General features: G+C 48.8%; 1 protein-coding gene across 7 annotated transcripts in view; it reads left to right on the top strand.

Annotated features, from left to right (window-relative positions):
* The window catches only part of PPP6R2 (protein phosphatase 6 regulatory subunit 2), an 87,193-nt gene that overhangs the window by 30,311 nt on the left and 35,099 nt on the right, over positions 1-21,783 (top strand). For 4 of the 7 annotated variants that reach the window (XM_059187390.1, XR_009357037.1, XM_059187388.1 and 1 more), the window contains one exon: positions 18,451-18,693. In XM_059187390.1, coding sequence (XP_059043373.1) covers positions 18,467-18,693 — 227 coding nt within the window. In that variant the 5' untranslated portion in view covers positions 18,451-18,466. Of the gene's footprint in view, positions 1-3,174; positions 3,254-14,982; positions 15,108-18,450; positions 18,694-21,783 lie in introns of those variants that run through there. The other 3 variants (XM_059187391.1, XM_059187392.1, XM_059187393.1) reach the window with 3 other exon arrangements.

Here is a 21,783-nt window from a genome sequence, read left to right on the forward strand (position 1 = left end):
AAGTGGCCTTGGCTTGATAGTAACCAGGCCTTCAATATCCTGACAGTCTTCTTTACCCCCATAGCCCTTCTGAACACCCCTTTGTCCTCACCTCCCCAACTCCTGTGTATCTAACCAGCCACTCCTCACATGCCCGGTGCAGCAGCATCTCCGTCTGCCCACGGGTCCTGTCCTCGTGCTCTAATAAACCACCTTTTGCACTAAAGACGTCTTAAGAATTCTTTCTTTAGGGACGCCTGGGTGGCTCAGTTGGTTAAGCAGCTGCCTTCGGCTCAGGTCATGATCCCAGCGTCCTGGGATCGAGTCCCACATCGGGCTCCTTGCTCGGCAGGGAGCCTGCTTCTCCCTCTGCCTCTGCCTGCCATTCTGTCTGCCTGTGCTCGCTCTCTTTCCCTCTCTCTGACAAATAAATAAAATCTTTAAAAAAAAAAAAAAAAAAAAAAAAAAAAAGAATTCTTTCTTTAGCCGTTGTCTCCGAACCTCATCCCTCACGGAGGCTCAAGAACTTCATCACATTGCATAGACCTACGTAAATTATTCTTTTACAGTTTTTTTTTTTTAAAGATTTTATTTATTTATTTGACAGAGAGATCACAGTAGGCAGAGAGGCAGGCAGAGAGAGAGAGAGAGAGGAGAAAGCAGGCTCCCCACTGAGCAGAGAGCTCGATGCCGGGCTTGATCCCAGGACCCTGAGATCATGACCTGAGCTGAAGGCAGCAGCTTAACCCACTGAGCCACCCAGGCGCCCTGTTTTTTTTTTTTTTTTTTAAAGATTCTATTTATTGGGTTGTGTGGGTGGCTCAGAGTATTAAGCCTCTGCCTTCGGCTCAGGTCATGGTCTCAAGGTCCTGGGATCGAGCCCTGCATCGGGCTCTCTGCTCAGTGGGGAGCCTTGCCCCCCCCCCCCCATCTGCCTCTCTGCCTACTTGTGATCTCTCTCTCTCTCTGTGTCAAATAAAAAAAAAAATCTTTAAAGATTCTATTTATTTGTCAGAGAGAGTGCGAGCACACAGGCTTCGGGAGTGCGCGGGGGTTGGGGGAGAAGCAGGCTCCCTGCTGAGCGGCTCTGTCCCAGAACCCCTAGATTGTGACCTGAGCCAAAGGCAGACCCTCAACTAAGCCATCTAGGCACCCCTTTTACAGTTATTTTAATTTACTTTTGTGGTTATTTTTTCTTTCACTTCTAATTTTCAATATTTATTGATCTTTTCATCCCACCCCAGTCCTGTTTTACAGTGACGCCCTTTTGGGGTGTTTCCTCCAGTGCGCTGTGTCCATTACAGACACGGGCGCACTTGTTGGCTGATTAGGCAAAAATCTGCTCTCTCTGGATTCACATTGCCATTTTTTTCATGTCAGATCGAATTCCGGTGGCCCATTGGTAAATGTTTAATAACTGACTCTCTGGGAGAGTAAAAAGCGCGGTGGTTTGAAGGATTTGTTGATCTCCATGGTGCACATACTGTCATCATGTCCGGCTTAAGTGACCATATGACGCTGCTGAAGATGGGGTTGGAGGAGGTGTGCCCCTCCGGCCACCACTGAGCCCGTGCTCTGTGGCAGGGCGGGTGACCTCCTCTGTTTCCTTCCCTTTGCTGTCAGGATCCATGAAGACACAATGTGCCAGCCACGGTTCTGGGCTTAACTGTCAGCAGCTCTGGGATGCTCATTGTCCCTGGTTTGCTGTGGTGGAAACCAAGGCCCGAGAGGTGTTGTAACTGGCCCCAGGTCATATGGCAAAGCCAGGGCTTTGATCGTAAACTACACCAGCAAAACCCCAGCCGGTTTGTAGCTGGGCAGGTATCAGGGTGCGTTCCTGATTCTAGTTTTCTCTTAGCAACAGTCTCTGCCACAGAATGTTCTTTTTTGAAGGGCTCCATTCATGGAACTGTGTGCTGTTGTGGGCAGCATTTCTCTTTAGAGTCTGTCTTCCATGTGATAGTCATGCTCAGTAAACAGGTTCCTCTCATCTGACTGTTGGATGAGCCTCTGGATGATGTTGGTCCTAGTTTGCTGGTGTTGCGGACAGACAGGGTGTTGCTGGGTGTGCGGACCCCCGTGCTGTGCGGGTACTCTGCTGTACCAGAGGCGTCTCAAGCCAGTTCATGAGCCCCTTACTTTTCCTAAGGGTGCTGTCAGTGGTGGGCCTTTGGGTCAAATGCTAGCCTTCTCTGTAGGCGAGGCCCTGCTGATGCGACGCTAGCATCTCTGTGCTGGGCAGTGCACATTGCTGGGATACAAGAAGCCAGATACGTGCGGTCACCTGGAGGCGAGTTTCAGAGTCCGGCTGCACCAGGTGCTTGACAAACCCTTCAAAGGATGCCACTGTTGTAATCATTTAAGTATTTCTTCTTTTTCTTCTTCTTTTATTTTAATGTTTTTACTTATTTGTCAGAGAGAGAAAGAGCACAAGTAAGGGGAGCAGCGGCAGAGGGAGAAGCAGACTCCCCGCTGAGCAGGGAGCCCGATGCCGTGTCGATCCAGGATCCTGGGATCATGACCTGAGCCGAGGGCAGCCGCCCAACCATCTGAGCCCCCAAGTTGTCTCCATTTAAGTATTTCTTAAAAATGTGTGGATAGCGGGCACCTGGGTGGCTCAGTTGGTTGAGTGACTGCCTTTGGGTCAGGTCATGATCCCAGGGTCTTGGGGTCGAGTCCCATATCGGCTCCCCCTGCTCTGTGGGGAGCCTGATTTTCTCTCTCGCTGTGCCTGCCACTCCCCTTGATTGTGCTCTCCTTGTGTCAAATAAATAAATCAAACCTTCAAAAAATTTTTAATGTGTGGATAGTGACAGGGATATAAATATCGTTGCAGAGATTTTTAAATTTAAGGTCATAGCCAAGTGTACTGATAGGAGTCAGTGGGGTGTAGAGTCTAAATTAAATTAATGGTCTTATTTCAAGTGTTAGTGGAAATGTAAGTAGATGTTCTCTAGCATTAGTCCTTTATATTGGCGGCATGAGCAAAATAAGTGTGGTGAGGTGAGTTTTTCTTAAAACTATTGTTTTTTCAGAGTGAAATGTTATCCTTAATCCAGGGACTATGGTTTTCCTTTTTTTTAATATTTAAGAAGTCATTGTTTCTTGAAATTAAGGTAATTACGGATGATACAGTTCATCCTTTCCTCCTAATGTCTCCTCTCTCTCTCCCCTCCCTCCTCGTTGTCTGGCCAGATTAAAACGTTGGCAGCCCTCTGTTGGTTTTCTCTATTAAAAGAAGAAAATCTGCTGGCCTAGAAAAGCCCTGTGTCGTGTAAGTGTTGAAGTGGGCCAGCTTTTACAGACAGGTCTCTTGGGCTTGATTTATGAGTAGATGGTACACTTGATTCTGTAAATGGGTGGGCTCTCAGAAGCCCTTGGATGTCTTACTCTTCTGAACGTTCTGTTTTATAATTTCAGGGTAAATAAGTGAGCATTAAACTGTATTGTTTCAAATTATAAGTAAGTTACGAGTAAGTGGGTAATAGGATTTGGGTTTAGTTTTGGTTCTATTTGTTGAACATGATTTGTTCTGTATGGGGTGTGTGATGGTGGGCTGGCACACGCAACCCCAGCCTCGTGCGGGGCAACACACAGTAGCGCCTTTGATTGGCGCTTGAGTGTGCCCTGGGCACCTCAGTGCATCTGTGCGTGGTGCTGCCAGTGAGACACTGCCTGTGTCTCTCTTTTTTTTTTTTTTTTTAAAGATTTTATTTATTTATTTGAGAGAGAGACAGTGAGAGAGAAGATGAGTGAGGAGAAGGTCAGAGGGAGAAGCAGACTCCCCGTGGAGCTGGGAGCCCGATACGGGACTCGATCCCGGGACTCCGGGATCATGACCTGAGCCGAAGGCAGTCGTCCAACCAACTGAGCCACCCAGGCGTCCCTGCCTATGTCTCTTGTATGGAAAAAACAAACCGGGGCGCCCAGGGGGCTCAGTGCCTTAAGTCTCTGCCTTCAGCTCAGGTCATGATCTCAGGGTCCTGGGATCGAGCCCTGCATCAGGCTCTGCTCAGTGGGGAACTTGCTTCCTCCTCTCTCTCTGCTGCCTCTCTGCCTACTTGTGACCTCTGTCTGTCAAATAAATAAACAGGAAAAATCTTTAAAACTAAACAAAACAAAACAAAAACCCAACTTCTCATGAAGGGGACCTCTAGGACACCAAGACAAACTTAATGGCAAAGTTAACAATACTGGATTGATATTTCACTAGGCTGGGCAGTGAAATGGGTGATGTCTGGGGTACTTCCAAGTGGTCTGGGTAGGAGACAGTCCAGGGAAGAGAATGGGCTTGAACCGATCTGTGTTGAGGCTGTGGGAAGGACGTGGGAGGTTCATATACACTTCTTGCTGCAGTTGGCATGTGTGAGATTTCCCAAAATAAGTCAAAAAAACAAGAAAACATGAAAAGCAAAAATGAGCATAAACCCCAGCCACCTAGGAACAGTGATGAGGTAGAAATTTGACCAATCCCCCTGCCTAGGCAACCACAGATACACATTTTGTCTCTATAGATTGTCTGTTCCTTTTTTTTTTTTTTTTTTTTTAAGATTTTTTTATTGGTTAGAGAGAATGAGAGAGAGAGCGCGCATGAGAGGGGAGAGGTCAGAGGGAGAAACAGACTCCCCGCCAAGCAGGGAGCCTGATGCGGGACTTGATACCGGGACTCCAGGACCACAACCTGAGCCGAAAGCAGGTGCTTAACCAACTGAGCCACCCAGGCGCCCCAGATTGGCCTGTTCTTAACTTTTGATAGAGATGGCCTTATAGACTGTGGTCTTCTGTAACTGACTTCTTCACCTAGCGTGTTTTCCAGATTCATCCATCTTTCAGTACTTAATTCCTTTTAGGTTCCGAGTAATATTCCATTATGTGGATGTACCGTGTTTTTAAGAATCCATTCTTCCCGTCATTGGACGTTGGGGCGGCTTCCATTTTTCCGGTTATTGTGAATAATGCGTGGTTAACATTGGTGTGCAGGCTTCTTTGTGGGTGCATGTTTTCATCTCTCCTGGATACATGCCTTGGAGTGGAATTGCTGTGTCCTATGGGGACTCTGTGCTTCAGCATTTGGGGACTTACAGACTCTTTTTCATTTTGCATTTCCACCAGCAACATATGAGGGCTCCAGTTTCGTCACACGCTCATCAACACTTGTTGTAATCAGTCTTTTGGATGTTAGCCTTCCCTGTGGGTGTGAGGCTGTATCTCATGTTAGCTTTGGGTGATGGTGGCCAATGATGTTGTGGATCTTTCATGTACTGTTGGCTGTTTGGGTATTTTCTTTGGAGAAATGTCTCTTTCTGTGCTCACGTCAGATCCTTAGCTCATTTTAAAATTTGTCTTTTTATTACTGAGTTGTAAGAATTCTTTGTATATTCCAGATGTAAGTCCTTAATCACAGGTATGATTTGCAATAGTTTCTTTTGTAATAACTTTCTCTCCTTGGGTGAATCGTTTTTACACTTCCTTGGTGGTGGTGTTTGAAGCACAGAAGCTTTATTTTGCATGGAGTTTAATTTATCTGTGTGTTTTTTTTTTAAGATTTGTGTATTTGAGAGAGAGCACGTGAACAAGCCCACGCAGGGGGAGGGGCTGACAGAGGTTGAAGCAGACGCCCCATGGAGCACCCTGGGATCATGACCTGAATCAAAGGCAGATGCTTAACTGACTGAGCCACCCAGAAGCCCCGTATCTGTGTTTTCTTTTGTTGTCTCTTATGTCCTGCCTAAGAAACTGTCCCCACATCCAAGGTTGTGATTTGCCTCTCTTTTCTTCTAAGAGTTTATTATTTAAACTCTTAAATTTAGGTCTTTGATTTGTCTTGAGTAGATCTTGGTATATAATGTATGGGTAAGGGTCCACATCTATTACGCAAGTATCTAGTTTGTATAATGAAAAGACCAGTCTTGCCCCCATTGAAGGGCGTTGGTGCCCTTGTCAAACATTAGTTGATTGTACATGTGAGGGCTAATTTCTGAACTCTCTTCTGCTCTGTGGGTCTGTGGGTCTGTCCCCGTGCCAGCACCACACTGCTCTGATTACTGTAGATTTGTGGTCAGTTCTGAAATCGGGGGAGTGTGAGTCCTCCAACTTTGTTTCTTTTCAAGATCTTATGTCTCTCCTGGATCTCTTGCATTTCTGTGTGAAATTTAGAATCAGCTTATTTGACATACAGGATTTAAAAAAAACCTGTCTCTTAGCTATTAATTTCTATACTTTATTGTGTTGGGAGAACACAGTCTGTGAGATAGTAGTCTTTGGAGTATATTAAACTTTCCTCTGTTGATTTAACGTGTGGCTCATATTTGTAAATGTCTCATCATGTGCTTAAAAAGAATTTGTATTGTCTGTTCTTTGAGTGTGGAATTTTTTTAATCTGTTTAATAGCTTGGCCTTATTAATAGTATTCACATTTTTAACATTTCAACTTTAAGAAATAATAGCAATATCTTCTACACTTCCTTTAGTTTGTTTGTTTGTTTGTTTGTTTTTAAAGATTTTATTTCTTTATTTGACAGAGAGAGATCACAAGCGGCAGAAAAGCAGGCAGAGAGCAGCAGGCTTCCTGCAGAGCAGAGAGCCTGATACGGGGCTCGATCCCAGGTCGGAAGGCAGAGGCCTAACCCACTGAGACACCCAGGTGCCTCTTCACTTCCTCTAGTCTTCTCCAGTGGTAACAGTTTGCAGAATTACAGCGGAATATCACAACCAAGCATTGACACTGAAGTAGCCCACTGATCCTGTTCACACGTCCTCAGTTCTATTTGTGTGTGTAATTCTGTGCAGTTTGTCGTCCGTGTAAATTCTGTCATGGCTGATTCCACAGCTGCAAGGGTTCTCATGTTCCCTTTTATAAAAACCACAGTCACTTCCCTCTTGCCCACTTCTTCCCCCTGGGCGGCATCCCTCATCCTTAACCACTGGCAGCCACTAATATGTCCTCCATTTCTAAAATTTTGTCAGTTCGAAATGTTAGATGTAGATGGAATCATACAGTAAGTAGCCTTTTGGGATCAGTTTTTTCCCCTAGAGACGCCTCCAAGTTGTTGTGTGTATCAGCAGGCTCTTGCTCTTTCTTTCTGTTGCTGAATGGCAGTCCCTGACGTGGGGGGGGCCGTGGTGTGGCTAAGCGTTCATGCGGGGCTCTCTGGACTGGCCTTTCCAGACACAGCTGCTGGGAGCATTAACGTGCAGAGTTTTGTTTGAACTCAGGGTGTTACTTCTTTCGAGTAACGGCCCAAGGCCAAACCGTCTTTCATTTAGGGACTTCTGTCAGGTGCTGCCCTGAAGTTACGGAGGTTGAAGAAGAGCATGTGTGTGCGCATTTGTGGTGGCGACAGACGCGTAGTTCCCTGTCCCTTTTACCTGTTTGTCGCTCCTTGCGTCTCTGTCCGAAGTTCCGGTTTGTCAGATAGAAGGAATTAGCTCAGCTTTTTTTTGGTTAATGTTCACCTTGTGCATATTTTCCAGTTATTTATTCCTTTTTTTAAAAAAAGATCTATTTATATTTTTTTTCAAGATTTTATTTATTTATTTGACAGACAGAGATCACAAGCAGGCAGAGAAGCAGGCAGAGAGAGAGGAGGAAGCAGACTCCCTGCTGAGCAGAGAGCCCGATGCGGGGCTTGATCCCAGGACCCTGGGACCATGACCTGAGCCGAAGGCAGAGGCTTCACCCACCCAGGTGTCCCTATTTATCTTTAAAAAAAATATATTTGAATTATTTATTAGAGAGTGAGGGGCAGAGGAGAGGGAGAAGTAGACTCCCCACTGAGCAGGGAGCCTGACACAGATCTCAGTCCTGGGACCCCGGATCGTGACCTGAACTGAAACCAAGAGTTGGAGGCTTGACTGTGCCACCCAAATGCCCCCAAAGGACACACTTTAAAAAATAAAGAAAGGTGGGCACGCCTGGGTGGCTCAGTCGGTTAAGCCTCTGACTCTTGGTTTTAGCTCAGGTCATGATCTCAAGGTCCTGAGACTAAGCCCCGTGTTGGGCCCCCCACTCAGTGTGGCGTTCTGCTTAGCTTCTCTCTCCCCCTCCCCCTGCACCCTCCCCACCCCTGCATCCTCTCTCTCTGTCCTTCTCTGAAATAAACAAATAAATCTTTAAAAAGTAAAATGTTACCTTTGTAGGGAAAAATTTTTTGGTTTTTTTTTTAAATCTAATACAAGAAACTCTTTTCATTAACTAGTTTATCTTATATACAGCTATTGAAATTAATATTATGTTCCAATTTCTCCTGTTTTATGACGCATTTTCCATTTACTAATGGTTTTCTTTATTTTTGTGCATTTCTCTTTTCCAATGGATAGCTGTTTTCATTTTTTTTAAAGATTTTATTCATTTATTTGGCAGAGAAAGAACACAAGTAGGCAGAGAGGCAGGCGGAGAGAGAGGAGGAAGCAGGCTTCCCCCTGAGCAGAGAGCCCGACGAGGGGCTTGATCCCAGGACCCTGTGATCATAACCTGAGCTGAAGGCAGAGGCTTTAACACACTGAGCCACCCAGGTGCCCCCAGGATAGTTGTTTTGTTCTAGTTTTACTGCTGGTTAAAAGTTACATATTCTGGGGCGACTGGGTGGCTCAGTTGGTTGAGCAGCTGCTTTCAGCTCAGGTCATGATCCTGGGGTCTGGGATCCAGCCCCGCATCTGTCTCTCTGCTCAGTGGGGAGCCTGCTTCTCCCTTTCCCTACCGTTCTGCCTACTTGTGCGCACACTCTCACTCTCTCTCTGTCAAATAAATAAATAAATGAATGAATAAAATCTTAAGAAAGTTACATATTCTGCTTATGTTTTCATGGTGACGTCCCCGAAGTTAAGACCCTTTGTCATGGGTATTTCTCCTTTTGACTTTTTTTTTTTTTTTTTAAGATTTTATTTATTTGACAGACCGAGATCACAAGTAGGCAGAGAGGCAGGCAGAGGAGAGAGGAGGAAGCAGGCTCCCTGCAGAGCAGAGAGCCCAATGTGGGGCTCAATCCCAGGACCCTGAGATCATGACCTGAGCCGAAGGCAGAGGCCTTAACCCACTGAGCCACCCAGGTGCCCCTCCTTTTGACTTTTTAAGCTTAATGATATCTCTGCTTTCCTTCAAATCAGAGAACTATGTTTTCATGCCCTCCCTTCTCCTTTGTCGTATCAGCAGGCGAAGAGGTGTCTACCGGGTGTGACCCTAGAAAGTTCCGTAGCTGTGCTGAAGGGAGAGCTGCTCCTGTGTCCGGTTGATGGTGAAGGAGGGGTAAAGTGCTGGTGGCACTCCACGGAATTCTGAGAGCTGCCTGGGTGGCTCCGTCGGTTACGCATCCAGTTCGTAATCTCAGCTCAGGTCTTGATGTCAGGGTCTTGAATTCAAGCCCTGCATTGGGCTGTGTGCTGAGTGTGCAGCCCACTTAAAACATTTTTTTTTGATTAGTGATTTTAAGATCTATTAGAGTGCCTTATTGTGTTAACAGAGAACTTAAAGGTTCTTAATAGCCGTAATGTTGAAGGCAGAAGAGGGATATTGAATGGGAGTCGGGAGGTGGGGGTGTGGAGCTGTCCCGGAGGCTAGTGAGGTATGTGAGAAGACCCCGGGTCTGCAAACAGTGGCTGAAGGGAGAAAAGCGGGTCAGGCTGTTTTTTTCGTTGAAATTGTACAGACTTAAGATTACAGATTATTTTGCGGCAGGCCTCTCTGGCTTATGAATTCTTTCTGAGTCCTGCTCTCGACTTTGGAGCCATCTTATCAGCAACCTTTTAGCCTTAATGATTTGATTTGCTGATTTCTTTACCTCTCTCTGTTGTTTATCATATTTAAAGGTGTTACTGAGGGGGCGACTGGGTGGCTTTAGTCTGTGAAGTGTCCACGTCTTGGTTTAGGCTCAGGCCATGATCTTGGGGTCCTGGGATGGAGCCCACATCGGGCCCTGTGCGGAGTATGCAGCCTTGGGATTCTCTCTCTCCCTGTCCCTCTGCCTGTCCTGCTCACGTCCTCTCTCTCTCTCAAATGAACAAATAAGTCTTTTTAAAGAAGTGAGTGAGGTCTAAGTGAGTAAGTCCATCTTACGTCTGTGGCTCTGTGAAGTCTGACAGATCTACCACCATCGGCCTCTGCGTTGCACCAGAACTTCCTCATTTCATTTGGGGTCACTCCCTCCTGCAGCCCTTGGCCGTAGCCTCCTTGGTCTCTTTGTCTCCACAGGCTCATTTGCCTCGTGTAGAAGCTCAGACGACGGTCATTCAGCAGCGCGCCCCACGTCCCCGTCTTCACCGGCCGCGCTGATGAGACGCCACCGTGTCGCGCTTGTTCCTCTTCTGGGGGCGCGCTCTGTGGCGGCGGTGTGCCGTAGCTCGTGTTTCTGCTTGTTCTCTTTTCATGTATTTATTTATTTTGGGGGGAGAGAGGTTGCATGACGTTGGGGGGGTGGACAGAGAGGGAGAGAGGAGGGTCCCAAGCAGGCTCCACACCCGGCTTGGTGTCTGACATGCAGATCTGTCTCATGACCCCGGGATCATGACCTAAGCTGAAATCAGGGGTTGGACATTTGGTCGACTGAGCCACCCAGGTGCCCTTCTGTATTTCACTTTTTTTTTTTAAAGATTTTATTTATTTATCAGAGAGAGGTGGGGAGAGCGAGCGAGCACAGGTAGACAGAATGGCAGGCAGAGGCAGAGGGAGAAGCAGGCTCCCCGCTGAGCAAGGAGCCTGATGTGGGACCCGATCCCAGGACGCTGGGATCATGACCTGAGCCGAAGGCAGCCGCCTAACCAACTGAGCCACCCAGCCGTCTCTGTATTTCACTTTTTTTTTTTTTTTAAAGATTTTATTTATTTATTTGACAGAGAGAAATTACAAGTACACTGAGAGGCAGGCAGAGAGAGAGAGAGAAGGAAGCAGGCTCCCCGCCGAGCAGAGAGCCCGATGCGGGACTCGATCCCAGGACCCTGAGATCATGACCTGAGCCGAAGGCAGCGGCTCAACCCACCGAGCCACCCAGGCGCCCTGTATTTCACTTTTAACGTCATCTCTGCACGCAGTGTGGTCTCCGACTCGAAACCGCGGTGTCAGGAGTTGCGCTCTGCTGACTGAGCCGGCCGGGCGTCCCTGTGTTCTCCTTTTGATGGCCGTCGGGCCCTTTCCAGCGTTAGCTGTTGTGAGGGACGTGGCTCTGAACATTCATTTATAAGAGGTCTTTGGACATAGGGTTTCTGTTTTGCTGGGGAGTGCCTGGGTTTGGGACTGCTGGATCACACGGCAGGTGTGAGCTTAGCTTCATAAGACACCGGCAGACTGTTTCCCAAAGTAGCTGTTTTATGGTCCTGTGGGCAGTCTGTGGGGATTTAGTTCAGTACCTCATCAGCGCACAGCAGTGATAGCTTTTTAATTTTGGCCGTCCTAGTGGTGTGTAGTAGTACTTCGTTGTGGTTCTGAGTTGCATTTCCTTGATAAGAGTGTTTATCATCTTTTCATGTGCTTATTGGGTATTTGTGCATCTTTGATAAAGTGTCTATACAAATATTCCCCCCCCTTTTTTTGCCCATTTCTTAAATTGGATACTTTATCTTACTATATTGTAAAAGTTGTTCTTCTTCTTCTTTTTTTTTTTTTTAAGGATTTATGTATTTATTTGTCAGAGCACATATGGGTATAAACAGGGGGAGCGGCTCGCAGAAGGAGAAGCAGGCTCCCCACTAAGCAAGGAGCCTGATGCGGGACTCGATCCTAGGACCCTGGGATCATGATCTGAGCTGAAGGCAGAGCTTAACCCACTCTGTGAGCTTAACCCACTATGCCATGCAGTTGTCCCTAAAAGTTCTTTATATGTTTTGGATATGAATGTTCTGTCAGCTATAGAGAGCAAATACTTCTCCCACTCTGACTTACTGGTTTATTTTCTTAATGGTATCATTCAAAGAGCAGAAGTTTTAAAGTTTGATGAAGTGTTGTTTATTAGTTGTTTTTTTTTCTTTTTTTTTTTAAATTTATTTGACAGGCAGAGATCACAAGTAGGCAGAGAGGGAGGCAGAGAGAGAGGAAGGAAAGCAGGCTCCCCGCTGAGCAGAGAGCCCGATGCGGGGCTCGATCCCAGCACCCTGAGATCATGACCTGAGCTGAAGGCAGCGGCTTAAACCCACTGAGCCACCCAGGCGCCCCAGGTTTTTTCTTTTAACAATTTTTCTTTTAAGTAGGTTCCACACCCAGTAAGGAGCCCAGCACAGGGCTTGAATTCATGACCCTGAGATCAGGACCTGCGCTGAGATCGAGAGTTGAATCCTTCGCTGATGGAGTCCCCAGCCCCCAGTTTATGTTTTCTTATGTGTTCTCTATCCCAAGTCTGTAAAGATTTTCTTTCCTCAGGTTTTCATCTAGAAATTTTAGTTTTAGTTTTGATGGCTAAGGCCGTGTTTGTGTGTGGTGTGAGGTAGGGGTTGAGTTTCATTTTATTTGTAGATGTGCAGTTTCCAGTACTTTCCTCACGGAGTTGCTCTGGCACATTTACTGAAAGTCCGTTGGCCACACCCATGTCGGTCTATTTCTGTGCTTTCTGTTTTGTTCTTTTGAGACACCAGAGCCATCCTGATTAATGTCAGTCGTTGTGAGTCTCGACATCGGGCGGCGCTGGTACTTGGCTTTGTTCTTCCTTTTTAAAAGCGTTTTGCCTATTCGAGGTTTTTTTTTTTTTTAATTTTCTTAAATTTCCATGTACATTTTAGAAATCTGCTAGGATTTGGAGCACTGGGTTGCTCAGTTGGTTAAGTGTCTGCATTTGGCTCAGGTCATGATCCTGGGGTCCCGGGATTGAGTCTGGTGGGGAGCCTGCTCCTCCCTCTGCCTGCTCTGCCTGCAGCTCCCCTGCTCGGGCTTGCTCTCTGACAAGTAAAATCTTAAAATAAATAAATAAAGACACTAATAGGTTGACAGTAGAAGGATGTTGAAGGATATAGTGACCCGAACCAGAAGAGTGTGCCGTGTCCATGTCCGACAGAGCAGACGTAAGACGGGGTATATTGCCAGATACGACGAGGGATGTTTCAAGACAAAGAGGCACTACACTGAAAAGACCTACAATTCTGAATATGCATCCATGTAATAAAGGAGATTCAGAATACGTGAAGCAAACACTTGCAGAATCCAAAGGAGAGATACATAACTCAGCAGTTAAGAGGTGAGGGTCACAGTTTCCTCTCAGGGTGTCACAGCAAGTAGACGGATCGTGAGTGCGCAGGAGACTTGGAAACTTGTCCACCAGCTTGAGTTAACTGACCCACCTAACAGCAACAGAAGGAAAACTTCTCCGGCGCACAGCCATATTCACCAGGACCGACCTTGGCATCGGCAAGGTCATCGTCAGCAGGCTGGGGGGGTATCTAGCTCACTCCTTATTGCTGTACAGCTTACAGAAGAAGGGTTTTCTTGTTTTTAAAGGGTTGTTAAGAAAAAGAAAAAAAGAATGTGCAACAGAAACCCTATGTGGCCTACAAAGCTGAAAATAGGATCCTGCTAAAAAATCTGGTCTATTTCTGTCTTTATAGCTTTTTACAGAAAAAGTTTGTTGACCCCTATGCTAGGCCATAAAACAAATATCAGTACATTTGAAAGGAGTGAAATAATATAAGCCTGTTATCTGATCACAACAGAAATTATATATAAACAAAAAAGAGGTGGGAGTTCCCCTCTGTCTGGTAGATGGGAAGCTGCCTGATTCATGAATCATTTAATAAAACCAATTGGGGGGCATCTGGGTGGCTCAGTGGGTTAAAGCCTCTGCCTTCGGCTCAGGTCATGACCCAGGGTCCTGGGATCTGCTCAGCAGGGAGCCTGCTTCCCCCTCTTTCTCTGCCTGCCTCTCTGCCTACTTGTGATCTCTGTCCAAAAAAAAAAAAAAAAAAAAAAAAAAAAGCTGTATCTTAAAAAAAAAAAAAAAAAAAAAAAAGATGTTTAGAAAATCCCAAAATAGGGACATCTGGGTGGCTCAGTCAGTTAAGTGTCTGCCTTTGGCTCATGTCATGGTCTCCAGGTCCTGGAATTGAGCCCTGCATCAGGCTCCCTGCTCACTGGGGAGTCTGCTGCTCTCCCTCTCTCTCTGCCCCTCCCCGACGCTCATTCTCTTCCCCTCCAAATAAAATCTTTTTTAAAAATCTCAAAATAAGTGGAAAATGTTATACTTGGATTCGGTGAAAATGGAAACATGAAAGCTATGGGGTACAAGCAGAGCAGTGCTTGGAGGCAAATTTGTAGCTTTGATGTTCACACTAGAAAAGTGGAAAGGTCTAAAAACCAATGATCTAATAACTTAAGCTAGAGAAAGAAGAGCAAATAAAACCCAAAGTGCAGTAGGAAGGAAATTACAAAGACAGAAGAGGAAATCACTGAAACAGAATATGCACAAATAACAGAGAAAAAAAATAAAGCTAAAACTTTGTTCCTCAAAAAGATCAGTAAAATTGATAAACCTTTGGGGCGCCTGGGTGGCTCATTGGGTTAAGCCTCTGCCCCAGCTTGGGTCATGATTCCAGAGTCCTGGGATCGAGCCCCGCATCGGGCTCTCTGCTCAGCGGGGAGCCTGCTTCCCCCTCTCTCTGCCTGCTTGTGATCTGTGTCAAATAAATAAAATCTTAAAAAAAATTGATAAACCTTTATTTGCACTGATGAAGAAAAAAGACAGGGCAGATATTACTAGTAAGTAAGAGTGAAAGAGCAGTGTTACTACAGATCCTGCTTGACATTAGAAGAATGACATGATGATGTTATGAATAACTTTATGCCGATAATTTAGTTGGTTTTGGTAAAATGGTCAGATTCATTCAGCAGTGCAAATTATCAGTATGAAAACAAGTAGAAATAGAAAATACCTATTAAGGAAATGGAATTCATAAGTTGAAATGTCATCAAAGAAAATCTTAGACCCTTTACTGCTGAACTCTGCTGAATGTTTTAGGAAGAGGTAATACCAGTGTTTTGTTTTGTTTTGTTTTTTTAAGATTTTTATTTGACAGAGATCACAAGTAGGCAGAGAGGCAGGCGGAGAGAGAGGAGGAAGCAGATCCCCACTGAGCAGACAGCCCGGTGCGGGACCCGATCCCAGGACCCTGAGATCATGACCTGAGCTGAAGGCAGAGGCCTAACCCGCTGAGCCCCCCAGGTACCCTGGTAATACCAGCTTTAGGTAAACTCTGTAAGCGCAGGTGAAGAGTGGACTCCCCAGCATATCTCATGAATGCAGAGTGAACCGTGATGCCACAGGCGGTGCAGACAGCAGGCCGGGGTTGGTGCCGCTGCTCCTCCCGTCTGCCGAGTGATGTTTGCTTGCTGCTTGCTGTTCCGCTTGTTCGACCTTTTTAAGAAATTTTAACCTGTATCTTTATCTTTATTTATTTATTATTTTCTTAAACCGTAGTTATTTATTGGAGGGGGAGAAAGGGAGGAGGGCAGGGTCAGAGGGAGAGAGACATTTTTTTTAAAAAAAGAATTTATTTGGGGGCGCCTGGGTGGCTCAGTGGGTTAAGCCTCTGCCTTCAGCTCGGGTCATGATCTCAGGGTCCTGGGATCGAGTCCCGCATCTGGGACTGGGATCGAGTCTCCCCACTGAGCGGAGAGCCCGCTTCCTCCTCTCTCTGCCTGCCTCTCTGCCTACTTGTGCTCTCTCTCTCTCGGTCAAATAAATAAATAACATCTTTAAAAAAAAAAAGAATTTATTTGGGAGGGGAGCATGCAAGAGCTGGAGGAGGGGCAGAGGTAGAGAGAGAAGCCGACTCGCCGCTGAGCAGGGAATGCGGGGCGGGGCTCGATCCCAGGACCCTGGGATCATGACGTGAACCAAAGGCAGAGGCTTAGCCTACTGAGCCCCCCAAGTACCCCTGTACCTTTATACTGAATGTAAGTTTATACTCAGTGTGTAGTTAGTTCTTGATTTTTACAGTCTGGGCCGTTCTGTCTGCACTGGCCTGTTGGCGTGCTTGACGTAGTCAGCTCTCTTGCCGTCTTTTCCCATTTGTTGCTTCTTTCTTCTCCTCTTTCTTTTTCTTGTTGATCTGCCTTTGGATTATCCAGTCCTTTTTTAGGGTCCCGCTAGAAAAACGCGTCCATTTGGTTGGGATCCTGTGGTCCGCCCAGCCGCTTGCTCACTATGGCCGCGAGCAGGACCCAGACGCTGCCTCTGGCCGCCGTGTCCTGCAGGTTCCAGTTCGGAAGAGAGCCTTGGCAAGGCGGGCGTCTCCCTCTAGTTGTTGTTTGCCTGCGCTGCCCGTTACCCGAGCACGGGAGTCGTGCTGCTGGGCATTTGGGAGAGACAGCCGTCCTCTCCTGAGATGACTTCTGGTCATTCTTTTTGCTTTCCCATAGTATGTTGCTAGCACCCACACTCCTCACAAGAGAAATAGGAAGATCTTAGACTGTGGAGTCACCCACGCTGCCAGTCCGGGCCCCACCGACCCTGTTGCGGGCGCTGGCACTAGCACGGCCCCAGCGCGCCGTTTGTTAGCTCAGTTTGCCGAGGCGGGTGGGGTCGAATAAGCGAGACCTTCTGAGCACGCGGCCCTGTGCGGCTGGGGCAAGGTGGGAAAGTGCCCTCACTCTGTATCGGAGGAAAACAATGTCCTTGTGGCAAGGGTAGGACTGGGGAGACAGCAGGAAGTGCCGGAGGGCCTGGTGAGTGCGGCAGAGCTCTGAGGCCCAGATGGGAGGAGCCTGAAGATGTCTGTGCTTTGAAAAAATGACTTCGATGCAGCAAAGGCCAGAGGCTCTGAAGCGACAGGGACAGGGGCTGGCTGGCTGGCCGAGGGGCTCCCCGGCAGCCGGGCTTCCCACATAGACAAGTCGGGGCTCCTGCATTGTGTGGGATCTTTTACTCTTCTGAATAAAAGTACTGGAGAAGAGAAATCTCATCTCATGTTAATGGTATGACATTGAAGAGATTTAATAATTTCAAGGTACAGGTTTCACTTTGCTAAGGATATAGGCCTTATAGTCTTCATTTTGTATCAAACAGTGAAAACTTTGCGGCAAACAGCCTAGGACCTGGGAGCCTGTCCTATGATACTCACTGAGCAGGACAGACCGTGTGTAGTCCAGGCAAAGACAGCAAGAGCCTGGAGAGGGTGGTGTGTGGGAGAAGCGGTGTGGGGGGGGGGCAGTCAAGAGCGTCTTCCAGGGTGCCGGGGTGGCTCAGTGGGGTAAGCCTCTTCCTTCAGCTCAGGTCATGATCTCAGGGTCCTGGGATCGAGTCCCACATCGGGCTCTCTGCTCCACAGGGAGCCTGCTTCCCCTCCTCTCTCTCTGCCTGCCTCTCTGCCTACTTGTGATCTCTGTCTGCCAAATAAATAAATCTTTTAAAAAAAAAAAAAAGGCGGCTTCTAGGGGGTGTGCGTGTGAGGGTGCTTGTGGCACCAGGATAAGCCTGGATCATTTGGCACGATGGGGATGGTGAGAGGAGGCCCGGCTAGGGGTTGGCAGAGTTGCGGAAGGCCAGACAGCAAAGTGAGCTATCAGGAGATTGACTTGCTCGGGTTTCACGTTCTTTTATGAGATGGTCAGTCAGGTGCGGTCATGAGCGTAGACAAAGGGGAGGCTCAGGAAAACAGTTTGTTATAGGTACAGTCCTAGAGACGGGAGGTGTGGGCCTCACGCAGGGCCACATGGGGAAGTCCCAGGGGAGTCAGGAGGCAGAAGAGGGGGTGGGGGAACACTTAAGCCACGAGCTTTATTGGGGTTTCCATGGGAAAGACAAGGCAGGGCAGGATGGGCAGCTTAGGGCACCTAATTTGAATAGTTTTGGTGGACTCTAAGCCATATGGGTGGTCCCTAGTTGCCTGGCCCCTGGCCCTGGGACGATAAAGGGAGAGGAAGATGGTTTCCTGGGATGTGTGGGCCCAGAGAAGAGTCGTTGCTCTGGACAGATTAGTTTGCAGATCATAGTAGGGCTCTGGCTCGGCCCTTTGCCGTCTTTGATGATTGGCTCGTTCTGGGAGGGACGGTTTGTCCCTGGACAAAGAGGCTTCTTAAGATGTCAGACATGATCTACAGACAATGTATGCAATACAGAGACGTCTGGGGAGAGGTGCCTAGTGGTCCTTGGGCGGGGGTTGGACCCTGAGAGGCTGGGTGGGTCGTAGAGCTGTTACATTTCTTGGGTTGGAGATGCATCCCCAGGGCTGACACCGGGGAGACTGGGGATGTGTTGGCCTCGGGGACCCGAGGAGGGGGTGAGAGCACTGAAGGTGGGTCAGCCGGAGGGCACCGAGAGAAGCTGCAGGGCCTGCGCTGTAGAGGATCTGGGAAGTCCTTGCGAGCTCTGGAGCCAGACCTGGAGAGACCTGCTGAGGCAGTTCCTGGGGAGAGCACCGTCGAGCGCAGGCTGGTGTCGGGGACGGCCTTGCGGGACTTGGCCGTAGACTCGCTGAGGGTGAATTCACACTGTTGGCCGTAGACTCTCTGAGGGTGAATTCACACTGCGTGAGAGACGTGACCCCTTCTGTCTTTGCTTGCAGTTTCGTGGCCGTCACCATGTTCTGGAAGTTTGACTTGAACACCACGTCCCACGTCGACAAGCTGTTGGACAAGGAGGATGTGACACTGCGGGAGCTGATGGACGAGGATGACGTCCTGCAGGAGTGCAAGGCTCAGAACCAGAAGCTGCTGGGCTTCCTGTGCCGGCAGCAGTGCATGGAGGAGCTGGTGAGCCTCATCACACGGGACCCGCCGCTGGACATGGAGGAGAAGGTCCGCTTCAAGTATGTACTGAGGCTGTGGCCGGCCGGAGCTGGGCAGGGCTGCGGGGAGGCGGCGGGCGGCGCTGGAGGACGGCCGGAGCCAGGGCTTCTGACGAAGAGCCCCCTGTAAACGTTTACCCCGAGAAGTAAGGAGGCCACTCTCCGGGGGGCTTGTTTTCGTGAGGGTTAAGATTTGGCATCTCTGTGTGTGTATTTCTCATCCTGAGCTCTGGGGAGTGACTGTGACGGCGTGTTCTGGGTGAAAATGTGCTGAGAGCAGACTGACCCCAGGTCGGAGGCGGATGGACTGCGGCAGATGGGCTGCACCCCAGCGGGAAGCAGGTCCCAGGCTGCTGAATGGCCTCCTGGGGGGATGGGCAGCACGTGACCTCTTGACCGTGGGAAGTGCCCACCGTGGGGTGTTGGGGTCAGAGGAAAGCGGCCTGTCACCGGTGGTACTGACCGTTCTCCAAGTTTTCCTAAAATGTCCCATTCAGCTGTTGGCTACGGTGTGAGGACATGGCAGGAGGGAGGTGGTGCTGTGGTGAGGGACTGGGGATGAGAACAGAGGAGTAGGAATGAGGGGGACAGGGCAGAGCAGCAGTACCTGGGACTAGTGACACAGGGCTGGGGGCAGACAGGGTAGCCCGCGGGGGCTCCTGTGTCCGCGGAGCGTCACACACTGTGCGCTGGTGAAGTCTTAGAACAGGGTTGGCTGACTGGCCCACAGGTCACATCCTGTCTTCATGTGGCCTGCAAGCTATGAATAGTTTTACACTTTTTATTTTTTTTTATTTTTTTATTTCTTTTTTTAAAGATTTTATTTATTTATTTGACAGACAGAGATTACAAGCAGACAGAGAGGCAGGCGGAGAGAGAGGGGGAAGCAGGCTCCCCGCTGAGCAGAGAGCCCGATGCGGGGCTTGATCCCAGGACCCTGAGATTACGACCTAAGCCGAAGGCAGAGGCTTTAACCCACTGAGCCACCCAGGCCCCCCAGTTTTACACTTTTTAAAAAGATTTTATTTCTTTATTTGACAGAGACACAGCGAGAGAGGGAACACAAGCAGGGGAAGTGGGAGAGCGACTAGCAGGCTTCCCGCTGAGCAGGGAGCCTGATGCAGGGCTCGATCCCAGGACCCTGTGATCATGTGTCCCCTGCAACACATGCCTGAGCTGAAGGCAGACACCCAACGACTGAGCCACCCGGGTGCCCCTAGTTTTAAATTTTTAAATGGTTGAAAAAAAATCAAAGGAGTAATACTTTGTTACACATGAAATTGATATCAAATCCACATTTCAATTGTCCATGAAGAAAGTCTTGTTGAAGGGCATCTGGGTGTCTCAGTCATTAAGCGTCTGCCTTCGGCTCAGGTCATGATCTCAGGGTCCTGGGATCAAGCCCCACATCAGGCTCCCTGCTCGGTGGGAGCCTGCTTTTCCCTCTCCCTCTGCTGCTCCCCCTGCTTGTGTGCGCACGTGCTTTCTCTCTCTCTTTCTCTCTCTGTCAGATAAATGAATAAATAAAATCTTAGAAAAGAAAAAAAAGAAAGTCTTGTTGGAAGGCAGCCACACTCAGCCTTTGGTGTCTACACGAGCAGAGTTGACAGTTACAACATAGACTATCTAAAGTATCTGCTCTCTGGACCTTTGCAGAAGTCTCTGTTGCCCTTTCTCTCTGATGGAAGAGAGTACCAGAGAGAGCAACGAGAAGTGCCCGTTGCAGGGGACACTTGATTTAGGGACACCCATTTAGGGCAGTCAGTCATGGCCTCTGAGGGGGAGCCATGTCATTGCTGGCAGAGGAGAGCCCTAGATGGAGGCGGGAGCTTGTTTGTAGAGGAGCCTGTGGGTGCGGGGGCACGCTGGCTATCTGAAAAGTCAGATAGAAGCTGCTGGGCACGGGACATGCCTGGTCAGTGCCCCTCAGCATCACTGCGGATGGCCGTCATCCATTTACCCTCTCACCCCAAACGTGTCCTGTTCGGTGCTAAGTTATGTGGTCTCCCTGCAGAGAGGGCATTGGTTAGCAGGACGGGGAGCTGGGGTGCGGGCACTGTGTTCTGGATCAGGGCAGAAGGGTCCCGGAGTGGCATCAGCGAGCCAGGAGACATTCATGGTCATCGTCACAGAGTTTGGGGAAACTGAGTAGTGGGTGGGTATGGAGCCACGCGAACAAGACAGTGAGGGAACCGTACCCGGGGGGACTTACGTAAGTCCAGATGTAAGTAGAGTGAACACGTCCGCTCCGCTGTGAACAGAGCCTCCGTGTCCATACAAGGTCAGCATAGCCCTGTGTTTAGCCAAGAATTGTGCTGTGATTTTTAGAGGGAGGGTGAGGGGCGGGCGGCAGGGGCGCTCCATCTTCACCTTCATTGTAGGAGGTCGGCTTTCACACTGGAAGGTGACAAGTGAAGACATACGTCTCTATTTTACTTAGACACCTGGAGGCCGACCACAGAGCTGAGGACAGGCGTGGGGTGCGCAGGGACGTGGGGCGGGAGGCTGCCCTTCCCCAGCCCGGGGAACTGAGTTTGAAAGGGCGTGTCTGTAGCCCCAATCAAAACTTAAGATTTTTCATTTTAAAATCAATTTGAAGATTCCTTTTTGAGTAGAGGAGTAGGACGGACGGATAGATGGTGAGGAGGCAGGAATGAAGTGGAGTGAGTGGGTCTGGCCACACCCTTGCCTCCCCGGAGCCGCTGGCCTGCTTCTCCACCCCGGGTGACTGCCCACCTCCACCGGTCTGGCCGTGGTGCCTCTGGGCGGCGGCTCTGAGCAGTGTAACTGGTCGCTCCCCCTGCCTGACTACAGGCTGGCTCATGCGGAGACCCCTTTCCCGATCGTGGGGGATGCGCCGGAGCCATGCCGGTTCCGAAGAAGCTGCCTGTGGGTGGCGTGAGGGCAGGGAGCAGCCGTTGTTCCTGCGGAAAGCCCGAGGCTGCTGCAGGCGGTGAGGGCTCGGTGAGGGCTCTGCGCGGCAGCCCTGGGCTGAGAAGCGGTCTCCCTGGTCCAGCCTGAGAGCCACGAGGAGGTGCTGGTCTTTTTCTGAAAGTTCCTGTCCAGTTTGCCTGTTGAGTTCTCAGCCTTTTGAGGAACAGGAAGTCAGCA

The sequence above is a fragment of the Mustela lutreola genome, chromosome 8 (genome assembly GCF_030435805.1).
Source record: "Mustela lutreola isolate mMusLut2 chromosome 8, mMusLut2.pri, whole genome shotgun sequence".
In the NCBI taxonomy this organism is placed as follows: Eukaryota; Metazoa; Chordata; class Mammalia; order Carnivora; family Mustelidae; genus Mustela; species Mustela lutreola.